Raw genomic sequence first — 27,254 nt, 5'->3', positions numbered from 1 at the left:
GTGGGGGTGGGGTCACCTTTTGGTTAGCAGATTGGGCCAAGATGGATGGTGGGGTGCTGCTGAGTCTCACAGTGTCTTTGTGCTGTGTTTGAGCTGCTGGGGGGTCTCGGATGAGGCACTCTGTTGAGGATGAGCGCTGGTTGGACAAACGCTCAGCACTTCGAGAGCACGAGAGGCTCCCCAGCACGTCACTGCAAGTCAGCGCGCTTCTGTGGAAGTGCACGCCTTTCCTATAATCCACACACTCAGCACCCACCAAATCCACCTTCCGAGGGAGGGAACTCCTTCCTCACTAGCACTCTGAACGGCAAGTTCTGGGTTTTTTTTCCCCGAGGCTATAAATGCCCCCAAACAGCGCGATAAGGCCTTATCTTTTTTTCTCAGGATCTCTCTTGCGCGTCTGGCAACCTGGAAGTGTTTGGAGAAGCGGGCTGCATTTGGAGAACTATGGATTGTTCAGCCTGCGATGTGTTCTGTGTCTAACCAGAGAAAACAACGATTAGGAAGGGCTCTGTAAATCCCCTTTTGCACTGTGGAGAGACCGGAAGGTATATTGCTACTCTCTATTCCGGTTAAGCTTAGGTCCTTTGCGTTTTGCATTTGTGTTTTGTTTTCGTGCGTGTGATTCAATTCTATGTTGTCTGCGAGGCAGGGCTGATCGGTGTTGATCAGCGAATAACGGGGCCTACGTGGAAAAGAAAACAAAAGGGCGCATTTCGTGTTGCTGCAAATGACAGTAGGCGAGACTTCTCGAAATGTAAAGAGCTTGTCATTTATTGATTTATCGCAAGAAAGTTCAGCATGTGCAGAAAAATAAACTCGAATGCTAACGCTGGGCACTGACCAGCGAGCAGTGTATATTTACAAACACGGTGTTGCGGCCTATCTATACAGAGAGATACTGATTCACACAGAAAGCTCATTGCTGAGATTGTATCTCTGTTTTATCCCTGAATTCAGTGTTACTAATGCAAATAACATTGTGAACGTTAAACATGAAATTTCAACCTTTTCAAGTAAACCTGTAATCGGCACTGAAAATTCCTAATTACTTTCGTATTTAAATGTCAGATTAATATTTTCAGAAATACTTCCCCCTTCCAGCTGAGAGACTTTGTAACCTATTATTTCCCGGATTCAGTAACTGATTCTTCTGGAACGCGAACTAAAGCATTGACTAGTGATTAGTGTTCATTAGATATCGGGACAATTTATAATATCTTCTCAACCATAAATTTAACTTAGCGAAACTACAGAATCGTGTGACAGCTCAGTGTCATCTTTCCTACAGAGCAGTGTCGCTTATCATTGTTTTTTGTATTTGTTTTAAAAAGCACTTTAAGATACACAGACTAAATTATAAGCTTAATTAGAAAGGAAATTTACCAAAAGAAAGTTCAACTTTAAAAAAAGAAATACGTACATTCTCAAATACCTATTGCATTGTTTTTTTTTCAAACATGCCATGCATCAATAGCACTTCCCTTTCAGTATGGTTACATTTTACAAGTTAATGCTGTCGATTAGAGATACGAACGCCTTGTTTCATGATTACTGTGAATTATTTATAACAGTATTTCCAATGCTTCACATGCATGACTAAGTGCTCAGTTTGAAGACTCCTCAGCATTATGGCCCTTCTTATTTAAACATAAAACAAAAGTTTAACATTCAAAATGAGGCGTCATTTATAATTTATCAACTAAGGAACGTTCAAAACACTTAGAGTTGTGTAAAACGAGTCTACGTTCAATATGTTTCAGATACTTAATCTCTATCTAAACAATTATTCATTAAATAGCCGCTATGAGCCATTGGCATATAATTTTAATTAACTCCACTGTTCTGAACACAATAGATTTATCATATCCAGGGTAAATCCGACCCATATAACTTCACATTACAATCCTCCACATCACTGATTATTCGCATGTATTTTCACCGAGGCCTAGTTTATTTGGCGCTGATCTGTGAGCATTACACGTTAGTGTATATCTAAATTGTTTCGTGTAACTGATAGTTTATTGGAACACCTTTATAGCAACTTTGAGGAAATAAACGAGATCAAATTGTCTGTGTTGCGTTTCATTTGTGCTATTACCCAATTATTATTGTTGTACTATTGTATTATTGTTATAGTGATTAATCTTTTGACTAAAGCAAATGGGACAAAGAGGTGCTGAGAAAGAGCAAATCAGTTAAAAGCCCCAAATTAAAGTAGCTGACAGTGTTTAACTCATACAAGAATTGAATCTAAATTGCACACCAGAGCAAGGATTAAATTAAGGTGGAAAAAGAAAATATTGGTGCAACTTTACATTTGGTGGTGTCGTTAAATTGAGCTACGTTTGGCTATTCTTAAAACTGCATGCTATTTCGAAAAGCACACTCTTGAGTATTTTGATTTTCAGTGGATCAGCCACGCTTCTGCAAACTGCTTGTTTTATGAGGACAGTCACACACTCGGTTGTTTGCTCACCCTGAGTGTATGCACCGTGAATGGTTCAACGTACTCAGCCTTGCCAAGGAAACAACAAGCATTGTAATAGCACGGCCTCAAGCTCGGGCTAATGTCGAAACTACCGACACTTTAACAAGGCAATAAAACTAATGGAAGAAATTGGTATACCGCACAAAACACGAGTCTATATGGTAGAGGAAATGTAATTGCTGCTTACACTCCAATCAAACGGTTGCTCAAAAGCTGCCTGGAATCTTATCTTTATTACTCTTTCCAGAAGTCCAGACGAATTTCGTGAATACCTCATTTATCTTTTGGAGTCAGCTAAGATTGACACTATCTCTTTTTATCCTCCTTCAATTTTCCATAACTTAATATAAAAGGCCTGCATTCTCGATTAGTAGTTGTGGTTGGGAAACGTGTTCTTGCAGAGAGCGTTTCAGCCCTCTCTTTTCTTCTGGAGTTCTCTAAGAGAGTTTTATTTTTTCTATTTGTCAGGAGGGAGCTCTGCTGTGTGATGCTCGCTATACGTTGACAAATTTAGCTCACAGTGCTTGGGTTGCGGTGCCTCTATTGCAAGGATTGTGTGGCGATATGGCGGAGACGGAGGAAGGCTTCGGACTGCCAGCAGCACCTCATAGCGAGTCTGAGCCCAATGAGCATTCATCTGAAAGTAAGCAGGACAGCCAACTTGGAGCCGCCAGCAAATCTCCCCCCTCACAACAAGCTACATATACTCAACAGGTTGGTCTTAGACACCCCTGTGCATATGCAGTAGAGCACACTAAGTGCATGTTATTGCTTAACATGAATAACAACTAGATGTTCCATATAAATGTCTAGGAATGTATCTCCGACACCTTTATTACTGCTGGTGTACGCAGGGATCTGATTAGTTGATGTTGTTGCTTGTTGCAGAATTATGGCCTATTATTTCCGATATCTCTGGGCACATACATGGACCATTACAAATCTTGCTTCAGCACATTAGATTGCATTATTTGGCAGTAATGTATGACTTAACAATAGTTACATATTAACTGATATCTCCACTTATTATAGGGCATGGAAGGAATCAAGGTGTATTTGCATGAACGCGAGTTATGGTTGAAATTTCACGAAGTCGGAACCGAAATGATAATTACTAAAGCAGGAAGGTAAGGGCCTATCAATATATCAGAACGCGAGGATCTCGTCATAGTCGGTACTGTTTACAATGATCGCGATCGCTTTCACCGCACAACCTTGGTCTAAAACCGACTTATAAATTTTGCTCTGTCTAGACCTCATCGGATATAACTACCTTAGTCCATTCAAAAATTGCCTAGTCCCAAAGGGAAATTTCTAAGTGTTTCTAAAGAGGGGAAAATAATAGATAATAACAGGGCTGTTCAACATTAAACAGATTCAGAGTGATCAATTTTTAATAAGAAATATTTAAAGTGACTGGTAAGAGCAAAGGCTGTCAGCCATGATGGAATAGCCAGGCACTTTACTAAATGTAAATAGCAGCTTCCAGAAATTGCATCGAAAACGCAAATTTTGACCTAACAGTGACTCTTTACATTGTGGTAACGATGATGCAAAGGGTTATCAGGAAACAGTTTACAACATTGCACAAACATGTCTTTAATGTACACAGATTCTTGAAATAAGAAAATATATTATTTACATGAAACCATCTGCACATAGCCATTATGTCTGTATTTAATTCGATATCATAAATATGACAAATGTCCTATTATTTGTGTTTATACTATTTAAGAGCATTTAATATTCAAACAGGTCTTTACTTATTGATTGAAATGACTACATTGTGACATTTCTTATGAGACTTCTATCTACTTTCATTCTATGTTATAAGATTTAGTTTCGCAAGCAGATATGTTCCCTCGTGGGCTTTCATTTTCATCCCATTTACGCTGAACGGGTGATAAATATTTATAAAGATCTACATATATTCAAGCTGTTCTTTGATAATTCAACGAGACAATAAGTACAGCGTTTCCATTTAAAAAGCTCTTTAGTTCACTCCTAGTGCGACTTCTCACCGATTTAAATCGCATTCAGACTATTTGCCTTAAATATTTTGTAAACACGTCTAGCATTTGGAACCACTAGTCAATTGTAGATGCGAGGAGGCGAAACATTAGGTTTTGTACGCATGTTACAAATTAGGCCATGATCGAAGCCATGTTTGTGTGTTACCTCGATGCATTAACGCCGCCTGTTACAATTCGTGTTTACTCTACAAATGCATTTCAGGTCGTCTTATGTCTCCTTCTGATTGAATAATTCCTGTTACTTAATTTGTCTTCCCAACGTTACCGGGTGTATTTAAAACAAAACCATACCATGTACAGCGAGTCAGCTTTTCTCTGGAACCATTGTCTTTTGCAAGTGCGCGATATTGATACTTTTCAGAATGAACATTTTGCCAACTTGTTATTCATGTACACAAAACTGGATTAGTCTCCCCCTCTCTCTCTTCAGGCGCATGTTTCCTAGTTACAAAGTGAAGGTGACCGGGTTAAATCCGAAGACAAAATACATCCTGCTAATGGACATTGTGCCAGCAGACGACCACCGTTACAAGTTCGCTGATAACAAATGGTAGGCGGTCTGCCTTATTTGCGTCTGGTTCGTCACTTTCAGGACAAATAGGAAACAGTGCATGGCAGTTGGCCTGAATTGGTTCAAATTGTCATAGTATTAGGCTTTCAGCCTTTGCTGCGATTTGGATGCTTAATCGGTGAAATATGGAGGTGGATGTTCTGGATGTGTAAAAGGGACTTTGTGTTGCACAGTGAATGGCCGCTCCTACACAGCATGCGTTGATTGTATTTTTCAATACTATGTTGTACAAAAGTTTGTTTCCAAGAGAGATGAAAACTGAAGTTTTAGAGTACGCCAAGCTTTTTTTTAACGCAGTTAATTATGCTATGTGAAATATCTGAAGCATTCCATTTATAGCGAGTATTGTATAAAATAGATTCCGAGTTTGATTTCAGTTTGCGTAAAGTGCAGAAAGACCTGTTCTGTCAATGGTATTGCAATTTACTAAACTGATTCGCGAAGGCAGCTCTGAATCTGTGTTCTAGAGTGATGGCCAAAGTGTTACTTTGAGAAATCTGACTCGTTTCCATTACTTTTTTTTTCCCAAGGTCTGTGACTGGGAAAGCAGAGCCTGCAATGCCAGGCAGGTTGTACGTTCACCCAGATTCGCCCGCTACCGGAGCCCACTGGATGAGACAATTAGTCTCCTTCCAAAAACTCAAGCTTACCAATAACCACCTCGACCCCTTCGGGCACGTAAGTGCGTCATTACTTGTGTTTTAAATTCTCTTTCTTTCCATCAAATGTCTAAAACCTTCAGTAGCCTGCAGAGCGTTTAAATCAGGCAGTCTTAGGAAAACATAATGATACAAAGTAGGATTGAAACTTGCTGGTCCTAAATTTAAAAACATCCCTAGTTATTTGAAATGAACTACTGCGTCTGCTTTTTCCAGTGATTAATGTAACGGCGTGATGGTCTACTAAGGGTTCATTAGAGAGATGGTGTGAACAGGTCGTTATGCTTTGCATGAACGCTGTAGCCTAACGTGACTAGTGGTTGATGTTGGGTCACTTGGAAAGAATGGACATTGGCGGAGGTTCGATTTCAGTTGCAGCGGTGAAAGGTCGGGGGTGGGGGAGGGGGTCCGAGACCCTTTCACGCAAACGAGGGTTAGCAAATCGCTTCTGAGAATCGACTCTTTCTCCACACCTGAAATTGACGGCTTCCTGCCTCAATGTGATGCTGTGCACTGTGGGATGTGGAGGATTGCCATCACCTAAACAATAAGAGCGTTATTGGAGAAGGTCGATTGGTTTAGCTAGTCTTGGGATGCTGCACAACATACTGTGCGAGTGTCATTGCATTACAGACACCCAAGCACTCTTCTGCATTTTCAATCTTGGCAGCTGACTGAAATCTGACAGAATTCCAGTACTTTGGTGTTACAAAAATGCGCTCAATTCCTCCATTTGACCCTACTGTGTGGAAGTAGGCCATTCGGCCCATCGAGTCCACCACGATCCTCTGCAGAGCATCCCACCTAGGCCCACACCTGCAATTCCCACGGCTAACGCACTTAGCATGCACATCCCTGGACACAATGGGCAGCTTAGCATGGCCAGTCCACCTCACCTCCACATCTTTGGACCCTGGGAGGAAACCGAAGCAGATAAAGGGAGAATGCGCAAACTCCACACGGACAGTCGCCCTTGGGTGGAACCGAACTCGGGTCCCTGGCACTGTGAGGTAGCAGTGCTAACCACTGAACCACCTAACTGCAAAACCAAGGTAGAGCACATATTGTTAGCTGGGTCAGCAAAGGCGACGGGAGGGTATAAACTGCCTAGGTTATTTAGAGCTAAGAGTGCGGTTCTAAATCCGAAGCATTGCGCCAGTAGGATTCAGGTCGACGTTGACGAGTTAACGTTCATAATAGGGAGCCGTGCGAGACAAGATGCACTGCGTTTGACAACGGTAGCCTTGGAAACTGCCTTGCAAAAATGGAAGCTCTGTGAAGGCCAGCCTTCCCTACTGTGAAAAGGCGGCGAACACACACTCAAAAATCTCTAAACAAATGGATGGAGGGGGAAACAATGAGAAATTCATTCAACAAATTGCGAGATGAAACCAGCACTGGTAGCCTCTCAATTAAGCGGGATGTAATGAAATTAAAAATCATTAGATCGTTCACCACTGATGTCTAGGGCTTATGGGGCTGTCAGAGCAATTTAACTAAGCCTGGGGGATGAGAGCGACTCCGAGTGGAGATGACTTGCAGGGTCTGCAATGGCGGGACAGGCAGCGTCTTTGTGTCGCCAGATTCCCTCCCAAATTCTAACCGCCCCCCTACCTCCCTTCACCAACAATCTGTACGATCTTGGAATAATTGGAGGAAGAAAGTCTTCAGAACACCACTTTGATATCATCACAATCTTGCAACTAGAATTGTACACCCTCCCCCTCAGTTCTCCCACCGAGTACTAAAATAAACACGTCACCGACACCTTGAAGAAATCTGTAAGCATAGAGTCCTAGAGATGTACAGCATGGAAACAGACCCTTCGGTCCAACCCGTCCATGCCGACCAGATATCCCAACCCGATCTAGTCCCACCTGCCAGCACCCGCCCATATCCCTCCAAAACCTTTCTATTCATAAACACCATCCTTTTAAATGTTGTAAAATTACTTTGCTGACTGGGAATCGAACCCGGGCTGCGGCGGCGAGAGCGCCGAATTCTAACCACTAGAACACCAGGGAGATACCTGCTATCAAGATCTGTCGATGGTGACAGAGATTTGTTACCGTTCAGTTGAAGAACAGCATGGGGCAGGGGAGGGAGTGACAGAGAAGGCACCTGTTCAATATCTTTTTGGCTTTCAAGTGGAGTATCGGTTGGGCCATTGTAAAGACCTCATGTCCTTTCTTCAAGCCTGTGCATGACCCCCTCCTCCTCGCTCTCAATGAGCTTTGAAACACCGTTCCAGCGAATACTCCCCCCCACCCCCCATTATAGTGTTGGCTAAACCACTAACACCAATGTGAGCCAGTTTGATGTGGTGGCTGATTTTTTTTTAAAACAGACTGCATTTGTTTCCACTTTCGTTCGTAGATTATTCTAAACTCGATGCACAAATACCAGCCCAGGCTGCACATTGTAAAAGCTGACGAAAATAACGGGTTCGGTTCCAAGAACACCGCTTTCTGTACGCACGCTTTCCCGGAAACCTCCTTTATTGCGGTCACGTCCTACCAGAACCACAAGGTAAGCTTTTACAGATAAAAGCAGCTTTGACAAAGGGTCAGTTCGACTCGAAACGTCAGCTCTTTTCTCGCCTTACAGATGCTGCCAGACCTGCTGAGATTTTCCAGCATTTTCTCTTTTGGTTTACACTTTTACAGAGCCAGCTCGACCTGCACTGGCCCAGTCACAGCTCTGCTGTTTGAAATGCTGTCCTTGCTAAGAACAGGGCTATCAGGGACTTCGTTTAAAATAACGACAGTGGCTGCCTCTCATGAGCAACCTGCAGGTATATTTGGGCCTCAATGTAAACTTTAACGTGTAGCTTCAGCACTGAACTTGAACCGTTAATTTGACTCGGGATCATCCACCTAGTCGATGGTTTAAAGATCACGTTTGCATTTTACTGCACAGTATAAAGCAATATAGCCGGCAGCATCTGGAAAAAATAAAATAGACTGACACCGGGATAGAAAGCCTGCAAAGAACAAAAAAAAAGGGTTCAGCCTCATAATTAACTAGTCCCATAAGTTCAACAGTCTCGCCTCTTCTCTGATGCCAGTGGCTCTGTTACGTATGTTTTTGTTTCACAACGTTCAGCCTTTGCTCTTTATTTGGTCTATCTATATATTTCACGCCCCTCCTTGTGTTTGGAATGGGGCGCTTTAAGGGGATACGTTTATCATTCCTCTTATGTGAAATGTCCAGCCGAAATGTTAATTTCCGCCTCCATTGTAATAACGTCAGAATTAGCTGAGAGTTACAGTTTCCTTGATCAACCATCACTTAAAGGTTTATGTCATTTGAGGGATCCTAGCCGTTTCCGTCAAAGACCCCTGTTCAATTGCAAGTGAGAATCTGTCGGTGGTTAGCAAGCGCTTCCTCCGGTAAAAGAAATCGGCCAGAGGCTCGGTACCGGTTAAGGTAAAGACTGTTTCCCTTAACAGTCGAACTTAAAGGTGAAACGGAACTACGAAGTACAAACTTAATGAGAAAAATAACATAAATTATGCGATTCTGAAGTCCCAAAGTTTTGGGTGAAGTTTTGGGTGAAGTACTATTGCAGATTAACTGTATTCGTTTCTTCAAGTACACGCTCACAACGATCTGGAAACGAGATAGAAACTCTAGCGCCCCGGGGAATGTTAGGATAATTACAGAACGGAATTAACTTTAACAAAGAAGCTCTCAAAAGCAAACCGTTTGTAACCCAAATCAGTTTTAATCTTTCATGGATTCCTGTTCGCCCAGTTTCCCGAGAAAATGAGTCAAACTGAACCAATAAACCTTCGTCTTTATGTGACACTGTCGGCCCCAAACATTGCAACTCATCGCTCACCCTTACAATTGTTTCGAAAATGTTCAAACATTGAGCATATTACATTTGTAATTTGTTAACCATGTTAAAATTATAAACTATTCATGTTTCAAATGTATAACGTTAAGTTTTGGCTCCAGTTGTGTTTCTTTAATACTTTGAAGTGTTGAATAAAAGGCGGTCGGTGAAATTAGCAAGAAAACAGCCATGATAAATATTTTATTCATGTTGTTCCAGACGGCGCCTTTTCCAACATACAATTTTTTAAAACACAAATAGCGTATTTTATTTAGAACATGAAATCCGAACTGATCGCTCACTATTAACTATAAGTTTGGAACGTATTGTCTTTTTTTAACGCAATGTAGGATGGCTTTTAGGATCATAATGTCATCTCAGTTGAATTTCCTTCAGTTGACCACATTTCTCTAAACGCCGAGTCCTCGAGGTGTGTCTTGTTAATTTCTTGTTAATTTAAATTCACTTCAAGCAGAAAGTTTAGAGGTTTGGAAGTAGGGAGGACGAAAATGCATATTGCATATGGAGAATCTGTTGATACGGAAAATGTTAGCCAACATTCGATCCGGTTAGAAACGAATAAAACAGCCGACGTTGTAGAAACCTCCACGAAATTTGCATGTGGTGTATGCCTTAAATAAGGGAAGATTTAATGGTAGAATTAAACATGCGCGTCTTCATTAGGCGTGTCAATTCACTCATTCCGTGCATTTCAGTTGCGTGAAATACTGCCTTTAGACTTTACCTAGCAGTTTGTCAACTTAAATAATGACTATCCACAAGCATTACACCTTGCGTCGTTGCGGTTTTATTAATTTGCCATAGATATGCTACTTGTACAGGGTGCTAAACGCCAGGTTCTATATTGTTAAAAATCACACAGCACCAGGTTATAGTCCAACAGGTTTAATTGGAAGCACTAGCTTTCGGAGTGCTGCTCCTTCATAGGTGGTTGTCACAACCTGATGAAGGAGCAGCGCTCCGGAAGCTAGTGCTTCCTGTTAAACCTGTTGGACTATAACATGGTGTTGTGTGATTTTTAACTTTGTACACACCAGTCCAACACCGGCATCTCCAAATCAGGTTCTATATTAAATTTCAATGGGAAAGGACTAATTGAGTTAAGTAGGCGAAAGTGAGGCCTGCAGATGCTGGAGATGAGAGTCGAGAGTGTGGTGCTGGAAAAGCACAGCAGGTCAGGCAGCATCCGAGGAGCAGGAGAGTCGACATTTTGGGCAAAAGCCTTTCATCAGGAATGAGAATTGAGTTAAGTGCTGACTAGGGCGGAAGTTATATTGGCAATACCTCGTTCAGACGTGTGTTTGGTGTTTGACCCCATCACTTGATAGAGCCAATGCTGCCTATTCAGGCCAACTTTCAAACAATTCAAACAAAGGACCTTTGAGCATTTCAGCTTGTAGAGCACGTGGGAGAAGCAAATATAAAGTATATCTAAAAGCAAATACTGCGGAAGTTGGAGATCGAAAATAAGAACAGATAGTGCTCCAGAAACTCAGCAGCTTTGGCAGTTTTAGTGGAAAGAGGAACATAGTTACCATTTCGAGTCCAGTATGGGACTTGTTCAAGCAAGAAAAAACATAACGGACTGGAAACGTTACCTGGTTTCCTCTCCACAGGTGCTATCAGATCTGACGAGCTTCTCCGACACTGATTTTAATATGAACGAGTGTGTGTGTATATATATATATATAGGTTTGTGTGTATGTGTTCGTTCTATCCACAACCACCTGATGAAGGAGCAGTGCTCCGAAAGCTAGTGCTTGCAATTAAACCTCTTGGACTATAACCTGGTGTTGTGTGATTTTTAACTTTGTCCACCCCAGTCCAACACCGGCATCTCCAAATCATTCGTTCTATCCAGCTTTGTAATAGATCTTTGAGCTAAGCTGATAACAATATTGCTCAAAAGTCGAGCTCCAATTTCCTATTGGTAATCTGGCTTCTCTGCCTTGCTGAAGTCAGACCTAGCGAAGCCACGCTCTCCTAGCTCCATCGGAGCACACAGCAAACCACATCCTACGTGCACAAACACGGTTACAAGGCTTGGATTCCACTCTTGCCTTACACAGCTCTTCATTTTCTGAGAAAGGGTCACTGGACCGGAAACATTAACTCTGATTTCTCTCCACAGATGCTGCCAAACCTGTTGAGCTTTTTCAGCAATTTCTGTTAGTGTTTCTGATTTCCAGCATTCGCAGTTCTGTCGGTTTTTACACCTCTTTAAACCGAATCAGACGAGGCTGACTGCACTTTGAAATCCTGTTTCAGCTGGCATCTGGTTCAATATTAAGAACGTACGGAGGATGTACTCGCTTTCCGACAAAAAGTATTTTCTTTTCATGTGGCATAAAATATTCAAAATTATTTTTTCTCTAATTTAGATTACGCAGCTCAAAATCGAGAATAACCCTTTTGCAAAGGGATTTCGAGGAAGTGATGACATGGAGCTGCACAGAATGTCCCGCATGCAAAGGTGAGACACACATAAACACGAGTGAAGCGATGGAGAGAAGTCGAGCTGAAACCATTTTGCCTGGGATGAGATATAAACGAATTTGCATCAATTTCGTTAATCCCATCACTTTCATGACAATGCTGCACACACTTGCTGCATTAGGCGCTGTGAGGATTGGCGTTTTGTATACAGACACAGACACAACTTAGATTAGAGTGGTGCTGGAAAAGCACAGCAGGTCAGGCAACATCCGAGGAGCAGGAAAATCGATGTTTCAGGCAAAAGCCCTTCATCAGGAATGGAGGCAGGGAGCCTCCAGGGTGGAAAGATAAATGGGGGCGGGGGGGGGGAGGTGCAATTGTTGGATCAATTAGATGCAGGATAAGGTTCATTGTCACATTGCGACTGTGTAAATGTGATTAGATAGGCGCTAACCTTGCAAGGAATGAAAAATAGAGACTTGCATTTATGTAGCACCTTTTACGAGCTCTAAATATCCCGAAACGCATGAAGGAGCGTCGCTCTGAAAGCTAGTGTGCTTCCAATTAAACCTGTTGGACTATAACCTGGTGTTGTATGATTTTTAACTTCAAACAATGAAAAGTGGTCACTATTGCAATGTGGCGATTTAAGTAAAGATTAAGATGTGATTTCCTTTGAACCGCTCACCGACCTTTTAATCGTATCCTGTTAGAAATTAACAGTCAAGTCAAAATCTTGGAAGGTCAAATGCTCTTTCCAATGCGTGAAAATACTATTGCAGACAATTAACGGTAGCCAAACTTGGCCTTCCGTCTGCACTATGGAGGCCACGCTCTCGGAAGCCGAGTCCCGACCCAAGTCCTGTCTACTGTCATTCAAATATACAGATCGGACGTCCGATGTCTTTGTATGTGAGCCCGTGCCCAAATAGAGTTTAGATGCAGTTTATTGCATGCGCTGAAAATGACAGGATCTTTATTTGAAATTGTAAGAATCCTGGAACGCAGAGGAGTCCATTCGGCCGATTATACAAGTTCTAGTTCCGTGAATGAGTTTTCCAATTGATTCCACACCCTCTCCTTTTTTTCCTATAATACTTGGGAACGTACGGAGGATGTACTCGCTTTCCGACAAAAAGTATTTTATTTTCATGTGACATAAAATATTCAAAATTATTTTTTCTCTAATTTAGAACAGGCAGAATTATTTAAACAAAAAAAATCCCAAAGATTCATTGTGATTTTTCAGAGAATCTTTCGAAGCAGCGTATGCAATGCTTAGGAAGTACCAGCAGACGTATTATGTTTCTTTCCACTTGGTTTTCAACGTCTTTATATTTTGTAATCTGGTTACAGTAAAGAATACCCTGTGGTTCCCAGGAGCACGGTCAGACAACGCGTGGGCTCGACAGCGAATCACTTCAGTGGAGAAGTGCGTGTGCTGCCTGTGTCCAACAGCCTGAACTCACAATATCAATGCGAGAACGGGGTTTCCAGTTCGACACAGGAGCTGTTGCCTCCCAACCCGTACTCAGTCTGCCAGGAGCAGGGCCCTCTTTACCACTGCACCAAGAGGAAAGGTGAGATACTGTATTGTGCGGAACTTCCTTCAAACTTTCTGTTACTTTCAATGTCAATTTCCTCTCCGTGTCACCCACAAATGTTGCATCATCAAGAGCATCAGAAACGACTTTCTGGTTCTGGTGACCGTAATAAGCACCAACATCTCATTACAGGAGGAAACAACAGATTTAAAGAATAAACTGACAGGTTGTCTTCTGCCTCAAGACTTCCCACTGGGAGATCTAAACCGTCTCTTCTGTGGGTGGTTTCTCTCAGTAACCAGTTATCTGATCCTCTCGCGTGTCAAACAAATAAACAATTCTCGGGGGTTCACTGGCAAGTTGGAATGCTGTGACGTGAGAAAGGCATGTGATCTTCCCAGCTCTAGTTTCACCTCACACAGGCTGGCCTTGTCAATGTTTCGTTTTACCTCTGAGGTGCATTTTAGTGATAATTCATTGCATGGAGGCTGGAAGTTTCTGTGACGTCTACTGGGGCGGCACAGGGTTAGCACTGCTGCCTCACAGCTCCAGGGACACAGTTCGATTCCATCCTCGGGCAACTGTTTACACATTCTCCCAGTGTCTACATGGGCTTCCTCCGGGTGCTCAGGTTTCCTCCCACAGTCCAAAAATGTGCAGGTTAGGTGGATTGGCCATGCTAAATTGTGTTCCCATAGTGCCCTACGGGGCATCCCATAGTATTCAGGGATGTGTAGATTAGGTGCTTTAGCCATGGGAAATGCAGGGTTACAGGGAAAGGGTAGGGAGATGGGTTGGGTGGGATGCTCTTTGGAGCGTCGGTGTGGACGTGCTAGGCTAAATGGCCAGGTTCCACACTGTAGGGATTCTGTGGTAGGAGTAGGTTTCAGGAAAAGACCCAGAATTCCCTAACAAAGATACAAAGCCATTCTGCACATGTGGTGTATTTGCCAACTGTACAAGGTTGGTAAAACAAATGCACATTCAAAATGGTAAAAAAAATTGGAGAGCTACATTGATTGCTAATCTGGAGCTGATGAAATATCAGTACCAGCACATGTGGTAGAGATAGGTGTCAGGGGAGCAGGGTGAGGTGGAAGCAATAGGCTAGACCATAAGAAGTAGGAGAAAGTGAGGTCTGCAGATGCTGGAGATCAGAGATGGAAATGTGTTGCTGGAAAAGCGCAGCAGGTCAGGCAGCATCTAGGGAACAGGAGAAGGCTGTTTGATCCCATGTGTTGCTGGAAAAGCGCAGCAGGTCAGGCAGCATCATCTCATAAGAAGTAGGAACAGGAGAAGGCTGTTTGATCCCTCAAGTCTGGTCTGACATTCAATAGGATCATAGATGATCCTATTTACATCAGTAAAAGGAACATGTGTCTTTAGATGGCACACTTCAGAACTTCAGGATGCTACAAAATATCTTGCAAATGATGAAGAAATTTTAAACCTTTAGTCACAGCTAGATGATAGAAAATGCAGGAACTAATAAAGCAGTGGTAATATTCACCAGACAGGGTAGACAAAGATATTATTTCCACTGGTTGGGGATTCTAGAACTAGGGGCATAGACTGAGAATTTGGGTCAGACTATTCTGGAGTCATGTCACAGCAGTGGATGCTGGGTCAGTTGGTAATTTTAAATCTGAGACAGATAAAGTTTTAATGAGCAGAACTATTAAGGGATATGGGCCAAAAGCAGGTATATGGAGTTAGGCCACAGATTAGCTATGATCTCAATGAATAGTGGAAGAGGCTCGAAGGCTGAATGGCCTACTCTTATTCTCATGTTCATTTTATTTTTTCAATGATATTAGTGTTGAGGGGTAAACATTCTTTTAGGCACTGGAGAGAAGTCAAATAAAAATGGAAATCTGAAACAAAAACAGAAAATCCTTGGGAAACTCAACTGGTCGGATGGCATTTGTGAAGAAAGAAATAATTAATATTTCAAATCTGATATGACTCTTCTTCAGAACTTTCATTGTTCAAGAGTCAGATTCAAAGTGTCAACTCTCTCTCCACAGATACTGCCAGACCTGTTGAGTGTATCTAGCCCTATCTGTTTTCATTGGGATGAACCTCCCAGCCTTTCTTTGAAAAGTGCTGTGGTATCCATTCTATCCACCTGATGGTTTAACAGCTCATTTTTAAAGATTGTGGGAAATGTGAGTGCAGCACAAACTCCATATTATGCGGGACTGTCAGTGTAGACTTTTATAATATCTTTACAGGACAGACTAAAACAATATGCAGCACAATGAGAGTGAACAGTGAACTATTTTATTCTGGTATATACTTGGTTTTTAAAAAAAGACCAAAATTCTTGGTTTAGTTTCTACATGTAGATTAAGTTTTACCTAAAGAGATTCATGATGAAGGGAACTGGGAAGAATAAATTGAGACTGATGGATTGGATAGTCAGAACATGACTACCAATTCTTACTTTTTAAACTGGGCATAGCTGGCTGGGTCAGCATTTATTTCCCATCCCTTGTTGCCCTTGAGAAGGTGATGATAAGCTGCCATTGAATTGTTGCAGTTTGATGTAGGGTAAACTCACAATGGCAATAGGGAGGGTGTTCAAGGATTTTGACCTCGTAACACTGAAGAATGGCAATACGCATCAAAGGCTGGTGATTGGCTTGCAGGGAAACTGGCAGATCATGGTGTTCCAATATATCTGCTTCTTTTGTTCCTCTAGATTGTAGTGGTTGTGGGTTTGGAAGGTGCTGTCTAAAGGTTCTTGGTGTAATCTGTAGATGGTGCACACTGCTGCTACTGAGTGTTCGTGGTGAATGGAACAAATAGTGCTGACGTGGTGCTAATCCAGCAGGTTGCTTTATCCAAGGTGGTTTCAAGTTTCTTGGGTGTTGTTGGAGCTGCACTCATCCAGGTAATTAGGAGGATTCCTTCAAACTCCTGAGTTGTGCCTTATAGGTCAGGAGGTGAATTACATCCTGCAAGATTCCAAGGTTCTGACCTGTTCTTTTATACACAGTACTTTTATGGCTAGACCAGTTAATTTCAGGTTAATAGTAACCCATAGGATTTTGACAGTGACAATAATGTCATTAAATATAAGAATGATGGTTATATCATCTCTTGTGGAGATGGTTCTTGTCAGGCACTTGTATGATATGAATATTCTTTGCCACTTGTCAGCTCAAGCCTGGATATTGTTCTGGTCTTGCTGCATTTGTATTTGAATAAGTAACTCTTAAACAAGTTGTACCTGAAACTAATTCTGATTCGACTCAGAGTCAACCAGTTATGCCTGAGAGAGGAGAAAATTCAGTTTTAGATCAATGATAAAATCAGTCCTGGTGAAAGAAAGTTTTTCAGTTTTGGGTCAAGATGAGTTAAAGTCCTTTCTCAAGTTCTGAATTTTTGAGTCAAGAAATTAGCTATCTTCTTAGCTAAAGCAAACCAGTGTGTACATTAGATTTATGAATAAATGAAAAATAAATTGCATTGAATTTTAAACATGTAACATATCCTTTAAGGAGGAAGGACTAGAATAATTTTTTGTGGCTATTCATTTATATGTGTATAGAGCAGAAGAAAGTCATTTAGTTTGCTGTTGACTCCATTTGCTTCAAATTGTTTTACCCTGTCCTGCAAAGATACTGTAGTTTATGATCAGATCTGTGGAGTGGACTTGAACCCATTATCTTCTAACTCAGAAATGCCTAAAGGGAAATGGGTCATTAAGTCTTATGTGACCTTGCAATGTCCACCCATAACATTACTGTTAAACAGTTTATAAGGACACTTGCATCGACTACTAAAGGTTAACATGCAGGTATAGTAATTAATGAGGAAGATTTAATAGAATGTAATTATTAATCACAAGGGAAATTTAATACAAAAGCAAGGAAATTGTGCTTTAGTTATAAAATACATTGTGAGACAATTTCTGAAGTACAATGTATATTTTGGTCTCTTTCGTTAAGGAAGGATGTCAATGCATTAAAAGTAGTTCAAAGAAGATTTACTAAACTAATGTCTGGAATGGGTGCACGGTTTTATGGCGAAAGTGTGGGACAGGCTAGGCTACTGCAGTTTACAACAATAACTGGTGACTTGATTGAAACATATAAGATCCTGTGGAATCTTGACAGGGTGGCTGTGAGAGAGATGTCTGCTCTTGTGGAAGAATCTATAGCTAGGGGTCACTGCTAAAAATAAAGGCTCCTTTTTAAAGACAGAGATAAGGAGAATTATTTTGTCAGAAGGTTGTGAATCTTTGAATCTCTCTTCCTCAAAAGGCAATGGAAGTCCTCAGATATTTTTAAGGGAACAGTCCATTGATTCTTGATAAGCAAGAGGTTGAATGTGGAGAATCAGATCATCCATAGTTTTACTGAATGGTGGAGCCAGCTCAAGGGGCTAAGTGGCCTACTCCTGCTCCTAATTCATATACTTTTACAAATTCATTGATTGAACAAAGGCAATGTTTCTCATAAGTAAATAATATTCATGCTGTTTTATACGATGATTGCTCATTAATTGAAATCTTATTCTGTACTGACTTATTTTTGAAAGCAGTGGATGAAGATTGCAACTCGACAGAACACCCATACAAGAAGTCATATATCGAAACCTCTCCTCCAGAGGATGACCCATTCTACAGGTCCTCAAGTTATTCCCAACAGCAAAGCCTTGCTCCCTCTTATAGGACTGACTCAGCACAGCGACAAGCATGCATGTATGCTGGCTCAACAGCAGACACAGACCCCGGCTCCAGCCTTGAAGACATTCATTGTAATGCTTGGGCTACTGTTCCCTCATACAGCAGCTGCACAGTTACGACAATGCAACCCATGGACAGACTGCCATACCAACACTTTTCAGCGCATTTCACCTCAGGTCCATTAATGCCTCGCATCTCTGGAGTTGCCAACCATACGTCTCCACAGATAGGGGACACTCACAACATGTTTCAACATCAGAGCTCGCATCAGCCCATAGTTCGGCCATGTGCCCCTCAAGCTGGGATCCAGTCTGCAAGCAACCTTCAACCTGCTGACTACTTGTATCCACATGGTATGTCAAGAACCCTCTCACCACATCAATACCATTCAGTACCTGGAGTGGGCATAGTGCCTGAATGGACTGAAAACAGCTAATTCAAAGAATTCTCCATTGATCTGACATACATGAATGTTTGTATTTGTTGAAGTTGGACATTGTTTCAAGCAATATTTAAAAATACCAAACCTGACTGTACATTTTAATGATAAAACTTTATATAATGACATATATTTGATTTATTCTTCATTGCCCACTCCACCCACTATTTATCTGAATGAAATTGAAATTGGTTATTAGCGTTAAACAAATGTGAAGAGTTCCATCTGGTGGATGTTTCTCTGCGTTATGTGGTCCATATTCTTCAGAAAGTTGCAAGCTTTTTGTTGGACAAACAGAATAATCAGTAATATGTATACAGTTCATCATAAATTTCCCCATGTTGTGCCAATTTTCTCTTTCCATTTTGTTCTTACCATAAATTCATACTGTAAACGTGAAGAGGTATGAATGTGGAGTAATGAGCATTGAAGGATTTCTTCATGCTGACACCTGCATTCTTACAGCTATCCCCGAATGAAAGAAATTGGTTTCCTCAGTTCTTCTGGGTAGTTACCATGATATTTCTTTAATAACTATTTTGAAGTGTTGCTAATAAGATTTATGGTGAGGTACATCAAATAAAATGTTTGTGGGACTACTGATTAGAACATTACACTTTGTTAAGTATAGTAACTTTTTGCTACATTGAGAGCTTTAATATTTCCAAGATAGATGCCAGACAAAACAATCCTGAAGAGGTCTTATGCACACAACAACAGTGTTGAAGGGAAGTAAGTCAATGTCTCCTGTAACATCGAATTAACACTTAGCAATACTGAGTGATTAAAAGCATAAGTCGGAATATTGTATGACTAACATTTGATTAATTTTTTTTTATATAAAGTAATATCAAGCACCAAAGCAGGAATGCAAGTTATCTAAAAAAAAACATTTAATTTCAGTAATATGGAAGATCCACCATTTACCTCACCCACCCTTCCTCATTCATCAACCAATGGTTGAGAATTGGAATAAATTTCTGAATCCAAAAATATATTGTTCTGGTCCCAAAAACTGAATGATGTTGAGGACACCCTAATATTTCAGTGTAGAGGCATGTAACTTGTATTTCAGAAGAAATTTAAGGTTGTGGTACTTGCTTTGTTCATTGAAATGGTTCGAGAGCATAGGAGAAAGTGCACTATATTAACTGATAACCCTATTTCCAGATGTATAAAACAATGTAACAACTCAACATAGGTACATGCAAAATCAATGGATGTATATAATGGAGCGCTCATAGACATTCTTTGTTTCACATACAGTAAATGTTTTATACAGATACTCAATTTTAGCTATATGTGTTATATTTTGATCATGTGGTGTGTGGCATCAAACGTTTGTTCCACATTTGAGCAACACAGGTGTTTACATCATAAAGCAAAGGATAATATTTTAAATTATGTATCAAGCAATAAGTAATTGTTTATTCAACATAAACAAAATGCAGAAATTGCTTGTATTAATTATCAGTGTTTTTCTGGTCAATAGTATTTATTGTTGGACAACCTAAAAGTCCTTGTTTTTGAAGTATTAAGAATGATTTATTGTTAGAGAAAAGTTGTTATAGAAGTGTGGTTGAAAGTCCTTTGGTGTATAAAAGAGATGAATCAATTAAGTTTCATTGTAAATAAAACACAAGTGTATATACTGACAAGAGATAACTTCACACACTGTCTTTGAGTGACTTAACTGTTCTCAGACGCCATGTTCTAAATCTGTCCATTAAAATAGGGATTTGTCACAAGTGGGTTAACTAAGTCAAACACTCGTGCCTGTAATATATTGTAAAAATCAAATCTCATGATTTCAAACATGTATAGAAAATATAGTGAAATCACTTCCATTTCATTAAATGTTGTTAACATGCAAATATAAATATTTGCCTTTGTGCCTGTGGGTTCAGGTTGAATCATGCTACATTAATTAATAGTGACTTTTAAAGATAAAAGGACAATAATTACATTGTTTGCAAATGTCTCTGTATTTAAGGTTCTCAGTAAATCTTATAAGCACATTTATCACTAAAACTTTATATCATGATGCACTAAACCTGCTTCAAAATTGAACACCAGAGACCCAGCAATGATCTACTTACATTAATACGTTCATTGTGTGCTATTGCCTTCTGTGGCTACTTATATAATGTGACTGTTCTCAGTGAAGGGCAATTATGTAGATAATCTTTTTTAGGCTGTAATCAGTTTTGAACTGTACTGTGCTATGAAAAACACACCAATGGGAAAAACCACACTGATAATAAATAAGCCTTGGTTAAAATAAATACAAAAGTGGTCCTTCTAAACAGATATCCAATTAATACAATACATAAAATTCTGCTATCTTAAATGCATAGCTAACAGTCAAAATTCTATTTTCATGCGCTACTTTATTATGATATGAAATAGCATTACTGTGCTTGATTGAAATTAGTAATTAACTGTTGTGCCAAATAGATTAGTTACTTTGTATGATAGATATTGCACTAGTTGTCAGCCATTCCACTAACTTTGACTGCCGGTATTATGTAAATAATGTTGGGTGTGAATTACATTTCTAGCTGCTGGCAGAGCTCAAATCCACAACTGAAGTTGTAGACATGCCTATGCAATCTTCATAAAGCATTTCAGATCTGCACAAAAGTAACAATTTAATCTTTATAATTAAAATATCCTCAGTCCTCTGCGATAAAGATTCAAGATATTTTTAATCACTGTGTTTAGGTTTTGATCTTGCATAGATCAACATTTTAAGATTTAATCATTCACTAAACATAAGTTAGAGATCTAAAATTGATTTTAAAAATGTAATATTAGCAAAAATACACTTTTAAAAAAAAATTGCACTTTTTCTGTAATATGCATTTATCTGGATTTAAAATGGTAGATGTAGCCAGCACACTCAGTGTCCTTCTGACCCCTGTAAGGCCCTATACCTAAAGTGACAGAATATAAACATCAGTATGTTTTGCCATGAAAGACATTAATAAAGAACTGGATACTCATTCAATATTTTATAAAATAAATGATTGAAGAAAATGTGTACTCCTTGTTATGTGGCAGCAAAGAAATCTCTGCTGCACACAAAATATTTGAGCATAGTGTTTCAAACAAAACATTGATGCAACCCCTGTATTGAAAATCTACATTTCTGAAAAGTCTGCATTTTTCCAAGCAAGTGGTAGAAATGTATGAAAGGGCTTTTTAACCAAATGTTGGATAAAGTATAACACTTGACTAAACACTCCTCATGAAAATTTACTTAAATTAATCCCCAGTTGTGTACGTCATGATGTTACAATTTATCCCCCTCTGCCAAAAATCATGGATGGCCTCCAGTTCCTTACCAAGTAACAATTATTTAGTTTGTAGCAGGTTATTCAACCATAATCTTGGACTCAAACTCAAAATGTACAAAATTGCACTTCTCATTGGCCTTCTGTATGGCATGGAGTCATGAATCATATACCACTGTTTGGTATGCCCTCGGGTTCCAACAATGGTGCCTCTGTAGCATCCTCATGATCTGCTGGGAGGACTGCATCACAAACACTGAAGTCCTCAAAACTACTAGTGTTTTATTGCTGAAAAGCTAACAGCATTGAGTTGGTCATATTGTCCAGAAAGATGAAAGTCATTTATCCAAAATTGTGCAGAGGACCATTGGTAAACAGAAAAGGGGGGCCCACGAAAATGATTCAAAAATTCTCTGAAGATGTAAATCTCCTTCTTCCAGCAGTGGGATGCACAGATCATACAATGTTGCATTTCCAAGCTTCACATCGGGAATGTGTGGACATATTTGAGACTGCGTGAAGAGTCTTGTTTGGCAAGAGAATCGATCTATCATTGACTGAAAATATTTAATGACCCCTGCCTTTACCTACCTTGTAAGGCAAAGAGTTCCAAAGTCACAGAACATTGTCAGAAAAAAGATTTTTCTCATCTCTGTCCTAAAAGAGTGATGCCTAATTTTGAAACAGTGTCTCATGGTTCTGGACTCACCCACAATAGAAAACATCCTTTCCAGATATCCCTAGTAAAGACTTTTCAAGATCTTATACACTTCAAGCAAGCTACCATTCATTCTTCCAAACTCCAGTGAAAACAAGCAGATCCAATGCAATCTTTCATTATAAAGCAACTCACTCATTTCAGGAATCAACCTCATAAACCTCCTCTAAACCATTTCCAATGTGTGTACAAAGTCCCTTAAAGAAGGAGACCAAAGTTGCGCACAGTATTCAAGGTGTGATCTCCACTACACTCTGTATAGCTGAAGTTTAACATCTTTATTTTAATACACAATTGTTCTCATAATAAAACACAGCATTCAATTAATTTTCTTAACTGCTTGCTGTACCGACAACTAACATTTTGTGATTTATGTATCGGAATACATAAACCCATTGTAGTAGTTCTTCATTTAAGTAATAACCTGATTTTTAATTCCTCTTGTCAAAGTGATCGACTTCACAATTTGCACATCATACTCAAACTCCAGATTTTTGCCCACTTTATGTAACATTTCTATATTGATTGCAACCTCATTACGTCCTTTTCATAACAGACCTTCATATTCTTCTGCGTCATCTGTAAATTTAACTACCATAGACTGCTCCCATCACTATGATTTTGATACAAATTGTAATAAATTGAGACCACAGTACAGACCTTTGTGAGATCCTACTTGTCACATTCTATTAATCAGAAAATGACCCATTTATGCAAACTATGTTTTATGCCAGCCTGTCAATCTTCTATTCATGCTAGTATGTTACCTCAACACCACGAGCTTCTATCAATCACAATAACCTTTCATGTGGCACCTTGTCGAATGTTTTTTGGAAATCCAAGTATAATATATCAATGGACCCCTTTATCAACTCTTAACTGCCCATTCTCACTTCCAAGAAGACCAAAACTTACTTCATTTATTCATTTCCTTTTCAGATACCTGGAGAAAATCTACTATTCACTTTTACCTTTACAGCTACCTTCCTCTCATACACTATTGTCTTTTCTCCTGCTTACTCTTTTAGTCAATCTTAATCATCCTTTATATTTTGACCAATCATCTGACATGCCACTTAGCTCTGCAGAAATATATAATTATTTTCCTCTTTACTTTTGCTACTTGCTTTTACTTCTTTAGTTAACCACAGTTGGGTCCTCTCCTTGGAATGTTTCTTTACAATAGGAAATTACCTGTTCTGAGTATTCTGAAATACTTCCATAAACATCTGCCACTACTTCTAGTCAATTTCCAGGTTCACTTGAATTAACTCAGCTTTCATGCCCACATAGTTGTGCATTGAATCATGGAGTCACTCAGTACAGAAGATGCCATTTGGCCAATTGAGACTGTCAACCTATCTATACTAATCCCACTTTCCTGCACTTGGTCCATATCCTCGAATGTTACAGCATTTCAAATGTGTTTTAAAGTTATTTAAGTTTAAAAATATAGTCATATGTCAATATTCTTCCTTTCAAATTAAATGTAAAATTCAATCATATTGTGTCCACTTCTGTCTAAATGCCCCTTTATTTTGAAGTCATTAATTAACCTGCATCATTACATAATATCAAGTTGAATATAACCTGTTACTTTTTGTTCCAGAACATGCTGCTTTAAGAAACTAAAGCATTCTTTCTACAAAGGGATGAAGTGGATTCACCTCAAATCTAGCATTTACTCCAGTTCATAAAGCTTTTCAAATTGCGTTCTCTTCAAGGCTGACACAGGTAGAAAATGGAAAACAAAGGAGCATCTTCCTTCTTTCCTCAACAAATTCCCTTATTCAACTTATTCACTCTCAGATTTACACTCTGTTCCACTGTGCTCTGCGTCAATGTATTCAACCTCTCTTATTTATGCCACTGAACTTCTAATGAGCTTACTATCTGGCAGCTAGAGAACCAGTTTAGGCCAGATAGTTAAATGATTAATCTATGGTGTTCATTGACAGAAATTTGTTTGTCCCTGCCCAAAACTGGGAGAGACTTAAAATGGCCAATTTAAATTAAATATTAATTGCAAGCAAGTGATACTAGATTTTATGAAAGAGACTAATGCTTAAAATTAACTTATTTAGTCACGAAATGCACGGGTTCAGCACTCTACTCAACTTTGATTTCATCGTTGAAACATCACAGCCAAGTTTGATCCCATATCTGTACTCAATGTTTACTACTGTCAGATGTCATTAGGACAGTGGTCAAAAGAAGAAATCTGGGGATCATTTCAATAGAAAATGGAAAAGTTGTATATATATTATTTCCAACAAAGCATAGTAAGTTAGTAATTTGCCAGATACATGTGATTTAATTGATGAAGTATTTACAATGCTGAGTTCACAGCATGAACAAAAACAAGCAGTCAGGTGGATACTAGTAGTTTAGAAGAATTAAGTTGGAAACTTATTCTCGCAGAAGGATAAGGTTTTCCATCCAGGAGAATAGCTTTACTCTAGCATCAGAATAATTTTTTATCTTGATCAAATTGCTAGGTTGTGAAAGTTTGTAGAAACTGAATAGATAGCAGATTAGGGGAAAGAAGAACATTTTCAAGTTGGTCTATGGGAATTTAGAAGACCAAAAGATGGCCGATTGAAATGGATAAGGTTCTGAAAAGGATAAATGAGGTTGAATCTATTAATTCTTGAGGCCAGGGAATATAGAACAGATTGTCACAACCTTAGCATTAGGTGTCACCCATTCAGGACTGAAATGGAACTTTGGAGTTGTCTGCCCAGAGAGTTGTGAGCCTCATTGCTGAATGTATTCATGCTAGAAATTTACAGATTTTTCATGTCTTATGTAGTCGAGTGACATGGATAAAGAACAGTGTTATAGATATAAAGAAGATAGTCTTGACCTTAACCTTTTCTTATTTTAAAGGTATGTATAAGGTGTTGCATTCCAGATGCAATTTGATTGGTCAAACCACTCAACTTCAAGCAAAACAAACTATATTTTTACATGACAGTCAAAATACAGACAAAATAAAAATAAAAGAATTGGCTTATAAGTAACTTTATTGAGATACTTAGCAAAACCATAAAATATTAACTACTAATTAACTGTTCAAATATAGTAACACACTCTTGGCAGAGGTAAATCCAGGAAAATAGATTATCTCACATGCAATTCTAGCAGCAGGAAGACAACCCCAGCTTTTAACTGTAATAGAGAAAGGAATAAGAGCTTCCACATCCAGCTTCAAGAACCCAGCACCTGCAGAAAGCCTAAACTAAAAATCCTGGTTTTGTGGGAGCTTGACCCCACTCATTCAGGCTGCTGCTATTGTTTCAATTTTTGAATAACCCAAGATCATAAATAACCCAAGTTTAGCCTCTTAAGAGAACACGATTCATGAATAATCATGAATAACCCAAGTTCTCACAAGCTGTTTACTTTATTGGCTTTGAGGAGACTGCTCTTCACCTCTATTTCAACCTTTATTCATAAAAAACAGGACAAAATACATCTCTTAAAGCCATATTAGTTAAGTAAATTCAGATAGAAGATCATCCATAATCATATTGATGGTAGAGTAGGTTTGAAGGGCCAATTTGCTTACTCAGCTCCTATTTCCTACATTTGTATGCTCTTCATTTGTTGCAAATAATTATGAAATATCCTGAGGGTGTGAAAAGTACTAACAGGAGAAGACAGGGTAGATAATGATAAACTATTTCCACTGGATAGGGATTCTAGAACTCAGAAGTAGTCTGAGAATTAGGGCCAGATCATTCAGAAGAGATATTGGGAAGCCTTCTATACATAAAGGGTGGCAGAGATTTGAAACTTTTCTTCCACAAACAGCAGCGATGCTGGGTCAGTTTTTAATTTCAAATCTGAGATCGATAAATTAGGGGTATTAAGGGGTATGGGCCAAAGGCAAGTATATGGAGTTAGGCCGCAGATCACCATAATTTCATTGAATGGCCTATTCCTGTTCCTATGTTCCTTTATGTGATCAAATAAAGTCTTTCTTATCTAAGCACATTTAACACAAATATCCCATATTTATTTTTTGAAATATTAAGAAAAGCTTGATGGTATATAACTCAATTTCCCACATGAATATTTCAACATAAATAAAAATTGGCTTCAAAAGCTTTAATGGTGTAAATGTAGCCACAGAAGCACATTAGATGAAATGTAGATTGAAAATTTTGATAAGAAATGAGGTTATGATGTGCTGCTGCATGTCACTATAGGAAAGCTGTTTTAAACTTGAAAGGGCTCAGAAAAGATTGATAAGGATGTATTGGAGAATTTGAGCTAAAAGGAAAGGTTGAATGGACCGGGGTCATTTTCCCTGAAGCATTGAGGGCTGAGGGCTGACCTTATAGAGGTTTATAAAATCATGAGGGGTATGAATAAGGTGAATAGCCTTTTCCTGAAGTAAGAGAATCCAAAACTCGAGGGCATATGTTTAAGTGAAAAGGAGAAAGATTTACAAGGGATCTGAGGGACAACGTCTTCATGCAGAAAGTGGTGCGTGTATGTAAT

The 27,254-nt window shown here is 39.4% G+C and overlaps 1 protein-coding gene across 4 annotated transcripts in view; it reads left to right on the top strand.

Moving 5' to 3' along the window:
- The window catches only part of tbx5b (T-box transcription factor 5b), a 46,669-nt gene extending 27,107 nt beyond the window's left edge, over nt 1–19,562 (top strand). For 2 of the 4 annotated variants that reach the window (XM_043715853.1, XM_043715854.1), the window contains exons 2-9: nt 2,960–3,205; nt 3,524–3,618; nt 4,955–5,074; nt 5,626–5,773; nt 8,131–8,283; nt 11,998–12,089; nt 13,409–13,632; nt 18,145–19,562. In XM_043715853.1, coding sequence (XP_043571788.1) covers nt 3,056–3,205; nt 3,524–3,618; nt 4,955–5,074; nt 5,626–5,773; nt 8,131–8,283; nt 11,998–12,089; nt 13,409–13,632; nt 18,145–18,728 — 1,566 coding nt within the window. In that variant the 5' untranslated portion in view covers nt 2,960–3,055 and the 3' untranslated portion in view covers nt 18,729–19,562. Of the gene's footprint in view, nt 1–228; nt 549–2,959; nt 3,206–3,523; nt 3,619–4,954; nt 5,075–5,625; nt 5,774–8,130; nt 8,284–11,997; nt 12,090–13,408; nt 13,633–18,144 lie in introns of those variants that run through there. The other 2 variants (XM_043715852.1, XM_043715855.1) reach the window with 2 other exon arrangements.
- Nucleotides 19,563–27,254: the final 7,692 nt, after the last annotated feature.

Source organism: Chiloscyllium plagiosum, chromosome 25 (assembly GCF_004010195.1).
Source record: "Chiloscyllium plagiosum isolate BGI_BamShark_2017 chromosome 25, ASM401019v2, whole genome shotgun sequence".
Taxonomy (NCBI): Eukaryota; Metazoa; Chordata; class Chondrichthyes; order Orectolobiformes; family Hemiscylliidae; genus Chiloscyllium; species Chiloscyllium plagiosum.
This window is presented reverse-complemented; position numbering and strand designations above follow the sequence as displayed.